Source organism: Anarrhichthys ocellatus, unplaced genomic scaffold, assembly GCF_004355925.1.
Source record: "Anarrhichthys ocellatus isolate YVR2014 unplaced genomic scaffold, GSC_Weel_1.0 scaffold219, whole genome shotgun sequence".
Taxonomy (NCBI): Eukaryota; Metazoa; Chordata; class Actinopteri; order Perciformes; family Anarhichadidae; genus Anarrhichthys; species Anarrhichthys ocellatus.
The window spans coordinates 103472-116275 of NW_022280249.1; the positions used below are offsets into that span (position 1 = coordinate 103472).

General features: G+C 39.8%; 2 protein-coding genes across 2 annotated transcripts in view; one reads left to right on the forward strand and one right to left on the reverse strand.

The window, feature by feature from the left end:
- Positions 1-6: 6 nt before the first annotated feature.
- Positions 7-8359, reverse strand: LOC116400928 (coatomer subunit delta). Its single transcript, XM_031879042.1, has 10 exons — positions 8180-8359; positions 6322-6585; positions 5177-5356; positions 4823-5028; positions 4568-4729; positions 3225-3390; positions 2988-3135; positions 2091-2199; positions 1270-1474; positions 7-940 (listed from the first exon to the last, which is right to left on the reverse strand). The coding sequence occupies exons 1-10, from the start codon at positions 8180-8182 to the stop codon at positions 851-853; spliced, it is 1533 nt and encodes a 510-aa protein (XP_031734902.1). The 5' UTR covers positions 8183-8359; the 3' UTR covers positions 7-850.
- Positions 8360-11298: 2939 nt separating this feature from the next.
- Positions 11299-12804, forward strand: part of LOC116400930 (porphobilinogen deaminase) — a 14514-nt gene continuing 13008 nt past the window's right edge. The window contains exon 1 of the mRNA XM_031879044.1: positions 11299-11322. Within this exon, the coding sequence (XP_031734904.1) occupies positions 11299-11322 (24 nt within the window). The remainder of the gene's footprint in view (positions 11323-12804) is intronic.

Here is a 12804-nt window from a genome sequence, read left to right on the forward strand (position 1 = left end):
GGTCGGCCTCTCTGCTTAAATTGGATCCAAGAGGAAACAGGTCGTTAGTCTCTGATCCCAGATCTGTGTGCGCGTGCGTGCGCGTCCACCATCGCACCAGAAACACGTCCACTCTGATCTCCGACGTTAGAAAGGCCTCGTGGGACATCAGATTAAAGGCGTGGCCGTTGTTCAAAGTGCTTCTTTCCTGTGATATCTGATAAACGGAGCCGAGTGGAACACGCCGTCTGGTTTTAAACGGCTGCAATGATGTTACGACGAAAACAAAAGAAATTCAACAGACGCTCGGATGGTTTTTACTGCAGCTGAGAATCCTCAAAGTTACCGTCAAATATCAATATGCAGATTAGTGGGAAATTATACAGTAAAAATAAAAAGGTAATGATAACCGCAGACAGTACACACACGACACCGAGCACAGAGGAACAGGTTTGCTGTGTAACCTCCACACAAAATAATAAGATTTTCCATAGTTTAACGATTAAAGAGCGACAGGAGTATAATGATCCAGACATCGTTATGGAAAAACAAGGAAAGAAAAGCAAAGAACCCCGTTAACCGATGGACCGCCCCCCCCCCACAGTCATCCTGTCTACACAGCTCTACATCAGTGTTGTGTGTTTAACTCTATATATAGAAGCTCCTCTCTCATACAAACATATAAATACACCAGCGCTGCTCCGCCCCCCCACAGGGAGAGGCTTGGCGTCGTCCTATCGATGGACTCAGTCTCTGATCGTTTACAGGAACGCAATCTTCAATCTTTCTCTGTCGCATAGATTTGGACTTTTTGTTGTTGGTGATATTTTTTTTGTCGTTGTTTTCTTTGATTTTTTTGTGGTTTGTTTTTTTACAGGATTTCATATTTGTCGACAACACAGGATATTTCTGAAGAGAACCTAACGGGGCCGTCGCCGTCTACGTAAGTGGCTTTGGTAACCTGAGAGAAAGAGAAAGAGGAAATGATCATGTTGTTAAGCTAAAATCTGAAAAGGTTTGTCAGCTCTGTGAGATAACTGACAAGCAATTAATTTATTATCAAAATACTTATTCATTTGAATCATTTTCTGCCGATGTAACCTCACGTTAGACTGATTCCTTGTTGTGAGATTGGACTAAATGCACCACAAAGAGACATAACGTCCCCCTGTGTTCATTTTTAACAGACAGCTGCAGTCGTTTCAGAGCCAAAGTAAAGAACGTGAGATCTTAAGCTCCGGTCGTTCACGAGGACTCACAGAAACCTCGTCCTTTCAGTAGAAGCCTCACCTGGATGTCGCAGTAGTTGCGCTTGGACACAAAGGACACGTTGATGGGGAAGAAGTCGTTGGGCTGTCCGGCGATGCTGAACTCCAGGCTGCCCGTCTTGTTGTTGACGTCGATGACGGGTAAACACCACTCCAGGATGTTTCGCCTGCTGTCATGTTTGTACTCTCCATCCAGATCTCCGATCATTGGAGATCCCACACCAGACCTGCAGAGCAACGGGAAGACGTATGAACGCACATATTAAACACAGTTAACCCTCTGAACCCCAAAACACACTGGCGGGATTGAAAAGCATGTTTTCTTTCACATCATGTGTGACGAACACTTCCACCAGAAAAAGAAAACCGAAACGAAGCTTTAAGTTGTGATATTTCATAAAAACATTTTATTCTTCATGTTGTCATTATAAATGTCTCCTCTAATAAAGAGTTCACTTTAACATGAATGTGTAAAAACATTAAACTGTGAAACTATGACGTCATGATTGATTCATCTGAGACCAAGTCATGTGACTACAAGGAGGAGACACTCTGACTGAACTACAGGAAGTGAACACAGAGAGGAGAGGACAGAGGAGAGGAGAGAGGAGGAGAGGGGAGGACAGGAGAGGAGAGAGGACAGAGGAAAGGAGAGAGGAGAGAGAGGACAGAGGAGAGGAGAGAGGAGGAGAGGGGAGGACAGAGAGGAGAGAGAGGAGAGGTCGTAAATATGTGAATAGTCCAAGGAAATATGACCCTAAAACATTCAATATGGATTCATAAAGTCAGGAAGTGATGTTACCATCAGAAGTTACAAGAGGTGGCTGGCGTGGATGTACTTACGGTACAGGGATGCTGATGACCACGTCGTTGAGCTCGAGGCTCTCCTCCTGCAGCTCGTATTCAATGTTCACATCACAGCCGGTACCGCTCTCTGAAGGCCAGCAGTTTACTGAGGAAGGACACAACAGTCATACGATCACATCACATACAAACACTGTCACACTGACTAACTGGAAATAAACTAAATACAGCAGAGAATGACCAGGGAGTCATGTGACCGGATTAATTACAGTTTACCATCATAGTGATCGTTACCGGCCCATTGCAAGTAAAAATATGAGCTTTGGAGATCGGCATTAATGCTTTCTAGTCGCTAGTCTGATAATGAAACGTGAACAACAAATCTGTGTTTAAATCGCCAGGAGGAGAGCTAGTGGTGTTAGCCAGCCCGCAGCGACATCAGACTACAACGCTGACAGCAACAGCTGTTATAAAGTACAGTGCAGAGCTGTACAGCTAACGTACGGAAGTTCCATTCAGTTACATTATGGTGCGTTCAAGCTCCAATCAGAAAAAAAAAAAAAAAAAAAAAAAATAGTATTGTGTGAATGTAAATATAATATCATGTTATGATGTGTTCAAATGTAATCTTATAAAATGTAGTTTTGGTGAGAAACTTGAATACAACCAGTTGTTTTAAAGGAGATAAAATAGACAGAGCTGTTTAACGTCCTAAAATTAGATTTTTTTTTTAAATCAATAAAATACAATATTACAATATTTCATTTCCTAATCATTTCAAGTGTGAGATTTTATGAAAAAAATGACCACTATAGATGACTTCAAAAAGTAGAATAATAAATATCTTAGTTTGTTAGCTGTAGCCCTATTAGAAATATTCTGGTTAATAGTCGTGAAAACTGTAACGTCGTGATTTTCGGACATGTGGAGACTTACTGGTTAGCGGTATGAGGGCCTCGTCTGTGGTCTGTAGTCTCCACTTCAGAACACCGACGTCGTTGTTGAGGGGGAAGGACTTCTCTGGGTTCTTCAGGCCGATCACGGAGTCAGTTGTGAACAACTTCTTGTCCACATTGGGATGTGTCTGAGAGAAGACCGAAGAAACACAAGAATCAATACACCCGTCGTTACATCATCTACCAGAAGATGTGTGATGATGTGTGGATGACCTACTTGCAGCTGCAGTCCTTTGTTGTCATTGTTGTTGATGATGAGGCGGATGCGTCCGTTCTTGTCGTCTGAGACTCGGAGCGTCACCATCCCCAGAACCTCCATGTTCTGTAGGCCGCCGTCACGGCCGCAGGTCAGCGAGATCTTCTCCTCCACGCGAAGATGTACGCTGGAGACCAAACAAACAGGCTTTAACCCTCTGAACCCACCAGCATGTTTTCTGCTTACGTTAGAAAAAGTAGCCAAAACAAAGCTTAAAATTGTGATGTTTTATCAAAAACTCGTTTAAAATGTCTCCTCTAACAAAGAGTTCACTTTAACATGAATGTGTAAAAACATTAAACTGTGAAACTATGAAGTCATGATTGATTCATCTGAGACCAACAGTCATGTGACTACAAGGAGGAGACACTGACTGAACTACAGGAAGTGAACACAGAGCAGAAATGTAAATAGTTTAATATTTAAAACATTGGTAACACTTGTAAACATGTTGATTTATAGATTTAATTGTTTTCCAATTTTTGTGAAAGAAATTATCAAAGACATTAAAGTTTTTTTTAATGATTGATGTCATAACTGTTATTCTGCACTAAAGACATGTTCTAGTTCTACTCATGATGGTTCTGTTTCATAGAGGAGCAGGACTTTTATTTTGAAGAGAAAAACGAGACCACAGAGAGAAAGACGTGACGGGAGCATAAAACATCCTGAAACTGCTTTGAGTTCAGAGAGTAATGAAACAACCACACGTGAGAAAGTGAAATCAGGTTGAGGTTAGGAAAGTCAGAGATGTGAAATAAAGATATTCTCACACTGAAGAGTTGAACTCAGACAACTTTCATACCAAGAATGTATTTAAATGTATAGTAAGCAACTGGTGCATCTCTAGTTATAATGTATTACACATTATAAAATGATAATGTATTACAACTATAATTCACTTACAAAAAACAGGATTTATAATGTGTTATTAAGCATTATGACTATTCATGAGTGCTTATAACTATTAATTAAAAACATCCTGCTCATAGTTGGGTTATTAAACTTTGAATATTCATGTTTAGGGTGCATCGCAAGTCATAAATGTGGGTGTGGCTTATTGAAGATCAACCCTCTATAACACGTTTGTCAAATAATAAAAGTTTCTCTCCGTAGGTTTGTTCTCCTCGAACAATCAAATCAATATCTGAGCCGAGTACTTGGTTTCATCATAATGACAGAACACGTCAGTATATCATCTGATTTCTAACAAAGTCATCTGTGGTCAGTGAAAACGAGCATCGAGTCCCTTAGAACAAGGAATAAACAATATCTATACTGATCCATAAAGACGGTGTCTGTACCTCTCCACGTTGACTGGTGGAGGCAGAGCTTTGGACACATCCGAGCCTCTCTTTCCGGTGCTGGACATGATGGTTTCACCCTCAGACTTCAGCTTGTCCACGAAGTTGTCCACCTCTTTCCCTTTAGCACCTAGTTTCAGAGCTTTACTGGGTCCACTTGGTCTGGAAAAGAAAGACAATAATAAGAGCATCACCTTCTAAAACACTCCCAATCAAAACTACAAAGGAATGCGCGCACGCACACACGCTCTGTACCTGACTGCAGCCGAAGTGATCTTGGGCTTCTCGGGCTCGACAATGGAGTCTGTGATGATGGAGCCCGAGGAGACGCTGGTCATGCCGCCGCTGCCGAAGCCGCCGAACGCCGGCACCTTCTTCCCGGAGCGCTCGGCGTCCCTCCTGGCCTGCTGCAGCTCCTTGGCCTTCCTCCTCATCTCCGCCTTGGCCTCTCTCTCCTGGGTCTGTGGGGCAACAACGAAATGCATCATTTGCATGTTGGGAAGCTATTTTCAACAGTTAATAGGATGAAAAATATCTGTGAAACACATTTCTGCTCATCTGGAGATTCATTTAAATCTAAATAAAATGACACAAACAGTGTGCGCTCACCTCTCTGACAGCCCTGAACACCTTCTCCTCGTGGGAGTCCATCTCTGTGAAGGTGCGGATCTGAGCCAGGTTCACGTTCTCTCTGTAGCCGAGAGCCACGATCTCATCGAAGGCAAAGATCAGGTCGAAGCAGTGCTCCGAGATCTCGCTCTCCTCCAGCACACGACAGTACTCCGGGATCTGGGGGATGGAAATAGACAACTGAAGCAGCGCGAGTAACCGGCACATCACGCAGGGAATAAGTTCAGGAAAAGATCATTTCTACGTGACAGAAAAGGTTGAAAGTGTGACTCCACTGATGGCGAATAAAAACACCGAGGTTGTTGAAGCGTTGGCTTCTTTTTGATGAACTTTATCAACAGTTTGTTTTCTAAACTTCTTTGTGCCATAAATGCACCCGTTCCCTTTAACATTTTACATATTTTACAAACAACACAGGATCAATACAGATGTCAAGCTCAGAGTGATTATAATAAACATCCTTTTATCTCATTATAATCCATCTTTTAATTCAAAAATATTTTAAACACAATAAAGTAGCTTAAAAAGGTGTCAGATTACTTTTTTAAGAAAGCTAAATACAGGATGTGGTCATACGGTCGTCTCTGATGCTGACTTGACAAATAACAATAAATATTTGTATACAACAACATATACAAAAACACGACGTATAACAAATAATATTCTCAACTCAACAGAGCATCACTTTCAGGTATGAAATATAACAGTGAGACCCAGTTCTTTGTGTGTATATTTGAATTTAAGGTCAGTAACAAAGTAAAAATGACTCATGAATGCTCAATCATGATCATCACCGTTAGTATAACAGCAGCAGACTGTCGTCCACTCGGTTCCTTTAAAGCTTCAGATGTATTTTCTGTTTGTCATCCACTACTGAGACAAAGACCTTCCATTAACTCACAGCGACATGCTGGAGACCAGAATAACTCAAAGGGGACAACAAGAACTGTGGTGACAGGTGCCAACACGTATACGTATGGATCTACAGCTACAGAAGGGGAATCATTAAATCAACTCATTTCTTCACACCACCATGTGACCTGCTATCTTGACGTCACACTTAACAATGCACATGATGTCATTTCTATGCACAGACACAAAACAGAAAGTCCACGCTTCCTCACCACGCGGGAGAAGAGTCTGAGTGTCTCCAGGTCCTCCAGGATGTTGCTGTTCTTGGTGGTGATGAGGACCATGTAGAGCTTCTCCAGCGGCTGGTACACGTAGCGAACGCTGTCCGTTTCCACAAAGGTGTGCTGCTTGCCCGTGTTCATCAGTTTGGGGAACGCGGCCAGAAGACCCTCGACACGCGTCCGGGTCATTTCCACAAACTGCCGCGATACGATGGCCTTGCCGGCCTTGGTGCACACCGCCGCTGCCAACAGCACCTGCAGGGGAGGAGGAAACTCGCCTGTTAAAGTGCTTACAGAGCTATAATTACATAAGATATCGCACACATGCACAAGTTGTTTTGAGCATGCAAATGTTACCAAATGGCAAAAAATAAGTGATACTGCTGAAGGAAGTTAATGCACAAATTACTGACAGTTCCCTCTTTTACTTCCACTTTCAGGAACCAGAATTCCCTCTGAAGTGTGCATCTTTTTAGGGAGAGCAAGTCTTGCCAAGTTAAATCAGCATATTTTATATTGTCTGAGGAGAAAACATTACAGCAGATTCAACAAAGAAATACCCACTCAGCTAGCAGTACAATTTGTTTTGTTGGTTCGCACTGCTTAAGGCGACCTGCTATGTTGAGTTCTGGTGGAAGAAGACGAAGAGTACGTTAGCTGTCTGCCAACTAGCTATATAACCTGAAATATTGTTAAAATAAGTCACTGCCACAGATAACATGTATGCTGAATCTGACATTGGTGAGAGGCGATTCAGAAGATATGATTACGTCATGTCTATGTGTGTGTATGTGTGCTGAGAAACCAAACTTTAAAATCACCACAAATGTTAACGGTGCTTGGTGAAGCGTTCTCATCAAGTGTGGACAGATACGACACGTTTACATTTAAATAACCTGCACAAACATTGTGAGTTTACTTTAACGCAAGTGGTGAATGAATGAACTGTAATCACTCCACGTTGACATATGGCTTAAGTTAGAAATTAAAGAGACGGTCGACTGCGATGGATCTGAACTTAAAGTTGACATTCATGAATATTATAAATTACTTAATTAAAAGCAGGATTGTGAAAAATCATTTTTTCCTAAACTACCAACAGAGGTTTCTTGTCTTATTTGTGATGAGAGTTTGTTCAAAACCTTTTGACTGATTATTAATCCAGAAAAACAGATATTCAGATTTTGGCCTTTAAAATGTCCCAAACAAAAATCTGTTATATAAGCAGTTGCAGACACATTTTCTGTGACACAAATCCCAGAGTGTCTTCAGCTTGTCAGACTGTTGATGTGAACATTTTTAGACCAACTTGTCTGTTCTTGTGGTGTTAAGGTCGACAACATAACTTCCTGGTTGGAGGCAGATATTGTTGACATTCCTCAATACACGTTGTAGCAGCCGGTTGGCTTTAATTATAACATAAATGTATATTTAGGTGAGGTTTTGTTAAAACAACGGTAACAGACAATATGACAGCAGCTAACGTTAGCTCGGATTCGGCTAGTGACAGGAGCTAATGCTAACGTGTCACGCTAAGTTAACGTCACCAATGTCTGCAGACACAGAGCCGCCTACTCACCTGATATTTTTAACTTTGTGAAAAGACACAACGATTCAGTCACTTAATTTAAGTAACTCGATGTAATGTTAGCGCTGCCAGCTCAGTGAAAAGCTACGTGTTGGTTTCCTGTTAGCTCGCTCTTGGGAAACAAGCTGGACCATAGCTAGCTTTTTAAGCTAGCTGCCAGGTTAGCCAAAAAGCTAACCTGGTTAGCCAGTGTTATGATAATTGCTAGGCCTCGATAAAAGCCACGGAATATCTTGATTTTTGTGGGACTTTCTCACTCACCATTTTCGGTCTCTCTCTCTACGGTACGACGATCTTCCGTCTCTCGTGTTTTATCGATTTCGGGTGATTTTTCTTGTGTGTGATTGTTAGCCAGCTAGCTAGCGTCAAATAATATGGCAGCAGAGACCAGAGCCACGTCTCCACCGGAAGAAGAGCAGCGGTAGACCCGCCCACCGTGAAAACCAGTGACGTGAGCACCAAAAACGTTGGGCCGATTGCGTAAATAAAGTTCTTCTTCTTCTTCTTTGAGGTTTATTGGCGGTTGGCAAACAATGAATTGGTGCATTACCGCCACCAAGTCATTGCTGGTATGGAGTGTGGATCAGGATGTTATGGAAGCACATTTCCACCAGCAAAAAAAAAAAAGAGGTCACAAAAAATATAAAAATCCATCTCCCAAAAAAAAAAGGAAAATTTCTAATTCTTATTTGTTTTATGCTGGTGGAAAAAGGGTTTTACTTTTTTCCTCCAGCATAAAATAAAAAGCAGCAACACCTTTTGGTGCATCCATCTGTAACCATAACACTGACCAGATGTTTCCAGTTGCTATAGAAAGTCTAAATGATGAGTCATAGAAGCAGCTCTTCATAGGTTACTCTACATTTGACATATACGTGGATTGTGAGTACATTGAAGACTTCTTTAAACGTGGCTTTACAACACATGAAGTACTTAAATTGCTTGATGTTTCACATGGATTGTACTGAACAAACGCACCCTTGAATTGAATGTTAAGCAAGAAGCAGCTCTGGAGTATAAAGAATGAAACCAATGTGGCTGAGGTGAAGACCTTCAATAAACTGATACATATATTATTATATGATATACATTATATTATACTGAATATTATATGATATATTATTATATTATACTGAGACTAAAATAAGATGTCCCGACGTGTTTATCAAAGCGTTATTTACTGCTTTTTTTCATGTTGGAATAAAGGTTAAATATTTAACTGTAAAGTAGTAATACGTGTTTGATACCTTAATGTGCATTAAATCATTCTGGGATGTTTGCTGAAATTGATTGGATGTGGCACAGCCCTACCTAGAACATGTTCCACCAGCTCCACTGGCGTAATCGTTTTCTTTAATGTATCAGATGTGTTCAAACTGATTGTGTTTTTAAAATTCTTTACGACACTAATAATCTTATCTGGTATTACTTAAATGGCACATTGGTTGAGATAAACTTAAACCCTAAAGATACATTTTGAACATTTAGTTTACATTTACACACTCCAACCAACCTTTATTCATAATTAATGGAGAACCAGTGTTGCAAAAGAGTTCAGAGAGATCACATGTATGTTTGAAGCAATAAGTAATAATGAGCTTTATGCTCGTCATGATATAGGAATATATCTTTTTATAGTAATTTCACTGATCACACAACACAAACTGTCACTTTTATATTATTTTTAAAACATCTAAACTTAGAGTAATTAATTTGTGTAAATAAACTATTGGTCCTTATTGATCTGTTTGGTCACAGTTATCAAGATTACATATCAGTGTTATGACTGTTTGTGTTAACTTGACGGTTTGATTGGTAACATTCATAAATGAATAATCAGCAGACCTCATTGGTGCCCTGAGCTGAAATTTAGTAATAAAACCTGTTTACATTTGTGCTTATATTCTGCATATCCTCCCAAGCAAAGTGCTATCAATGAAATGATGCAAACACAGGAAAGGGTGAGAAAGCATAAACAATTATCTTTGAAGATCATGATTGTACGTTTCTTGCACTGTGTTTATAGTTGTGCACCAATCACTGAGCCCAATATCTTGTATGTGCCGACATACTTGGCAATAAACAGTTTCTGGGCCAGACTTGGCCCTTTTCAATACTCCATGTAAACACATTATTCTCAGTGTTGCAGTAACTTTCTTTGGTCACCAGATGTCATTATTTAAAGTGTGTATGAAGAGTTGAGCTCCACACAGTCAGCTCTATTTATTCTGTGTGAACACGAGGTTTCAACTCCAAATATCCCAAAAAAAACCCTCAACGTGAGAGACGGCTGTTTTCCCATTGGGTGATGTTTTCTCATGAAGCAGTGGATGGGTGTGGTACTTTGTTGATAGAAATCCAAAGTTTATATAGTTGCTTTTTATTGTGGCTACATCAGGTCACAAGTGACAAAAACACACCAGCTTTTAAAGTAATTCCTCTAATGGACTGCATGCATTTAACAGCAGTTCTTAGTCGTCAGGAAATCGTTACACTTTGTCTCGAATATAGATTTCAGGACTTTATTATATCCAGTATTATTAAAAAAAACATCTCACACATTAAACCCACATTTTTTTATTTCATCCTCCTTACATGGTAGGTCGACCATTTCTACTTCTTTTGTTTTTAATGGCAGCAAGCAGCTTTCAGGAGCATTACCACCACCACCCACTAATCTGGAGGGTTGACTAAGGATCTATCCTCTCTAATCCAACAAGAATTTAATAAAATAATTAAAGAAACAAGAAAAACAAAAGGAAATAAGTAATTATAAATAAAAAAAAATACATGAACTTTTCCAATTCTATTCGTTAATCTTGTACCCGCGATACTTTCCATTTGTCACTAGAATTTCTCTTTATTACTTATATATTTTCCTCTCCAATCTTTAACCCATTTTTCAAAACATCCTCTTGTTGAATCAAACATCTGACAGAATAAAACATGGCCCACAGTTTGTTCATCACACAATTCCAATAACTCTTAAGACCACTATGAACATTCCTTATAATCCTCTTCTCCATTTCATCCACATCTTTAATTCCCAATCAAGGGTTTATTAAAAAAAAATAAAAAAATAAAAATAAAAAAATACATCTTCCTTTACTACCTTTATTTAAATTCGTGCTGCCATATATTTGTGATTTATCCCTTAAATCAGTACTTTTATTAGGTTAGGCCTACTACCAAAGAGAGGAAGCTGAAAGACGGAACCAGGAAGTGACCTTTAGCGCAGTCTGATGACGTCACGGATCCATTCAAAAAGGCGCTTCATGAGAGCAGCGACCTGACTACTCTCAAGGATTTCCTGTTTTTTTTCATAGTCTCTGGGTCAAAGCAATTCGTACAACATCGATGGAGTGATCCGGATCACAGACATGTCGGAGAACCCAAGTTCCGCGGTAGGTTTTTTAATCTAAATGTATTTTTTCCCCACACAACGCATGAAGCACCTTGAGTGCCAGCGCCCATTTCCGCATTGCCCGTCATTTGGAGCGCCGTGATTGGTCAGTCCATTGTGTCAAGTTTTTTTTAACTCTGCTCTCCATTCGCTGTCAAACGTTGACAGGTGCGAGCTAGAAAAAGGAGAAACCTAGTTTACCTGCTCTGCAGATTTTATAGCACAATCCCAGTGTTACGACGTGAGCATCTAGAGTGACTAACTACTGAAAACAACCGTTGGTGTTCAGTTATAGGCGCCGCCCCCTTTACGAGACTAGCGGTGGATCCTGAGTTTATTAAGTCTAATAGAAGTGAACGTGAACGTAGATTATGACAGATACTTTCACCGAAGCACAGCTTGAAGCCAGTTTGTTTTTCACAAGCTACATATCTTCTAAACATTGGGCCATAAAATAGTAGTTTAAAACAGACAAATCCGGAGAAAATTTACTTTATTAGAGACCTTTCTCTGTCTCAACAACGTACTCTCGCGAGATCTGGAAACTAACGTTCGCAAACACCCTAACAATTTTTGTCATGCTAAATATATCAGTTAAACTTTTAAATATAAAATGTTTGCAATAGAAAATATAAATATACTACAAAATATAACCTATTCTGATTTTATCCGTCCGCACAACACTTTCAATGACCACGCCCACTTATAAGACAGGAAGTGTATAATTTTTCAAACTAATGGCGGATGCAATTATTTTTTATAAGAGTACCATACACTAAAATGCTTACTACTACAATATATTACAAGTAAAAGTCCTGCATGGAAAATGTTACTTAAATAAAAGTTTAAAAGTGAATTTATTAAGAATTAAGTGAATCAGTAAAAGTACTTACTGCTGTTAAGAACGCCCATATATACACACACCTAAATATGTAGGCTGATGTACCATTACAATAGGCCTAGTGTATAATATTGACCAGTCAGGACTGAGAGTATACTGATTGGCAGGTACTGTGATTAACACTATGAATGTACAGTTAGGCCCAATGAAACACCTGAAGAGTCCACTTCAGGTGTGATTTATTGTAAACAGGTGATGCAGCAGGTGAGGCACACGGTCTGCTGCTTTTATCTAAAACAGAAAGATATGATGTATTATTACCACCATTCACTGAATTTAACCACAAATATCTGCCAACAATAAATAACACCATGTACATAATTCTAACTTCAATGACTCATGTACATATAAATGTACTAAGAGTAAGTAAACTCACATTTGTCCTCCATGTAGAGCGCTCAGGGTTGTGCTGCAGGTAAAGAGTTCACACCTGAACTCAATCTCTTATTTAAAGGCTCTGATCCAGCTAGGCCCCGCCCACTTCCTGCTCTGACTCCAGACTCTTCATTTTGGATGAATCTGCTGATTCTTTTTTTTAGATTAGATGATTTATTGGTTAGTTTTTAAAAAGTACAAAAAAAA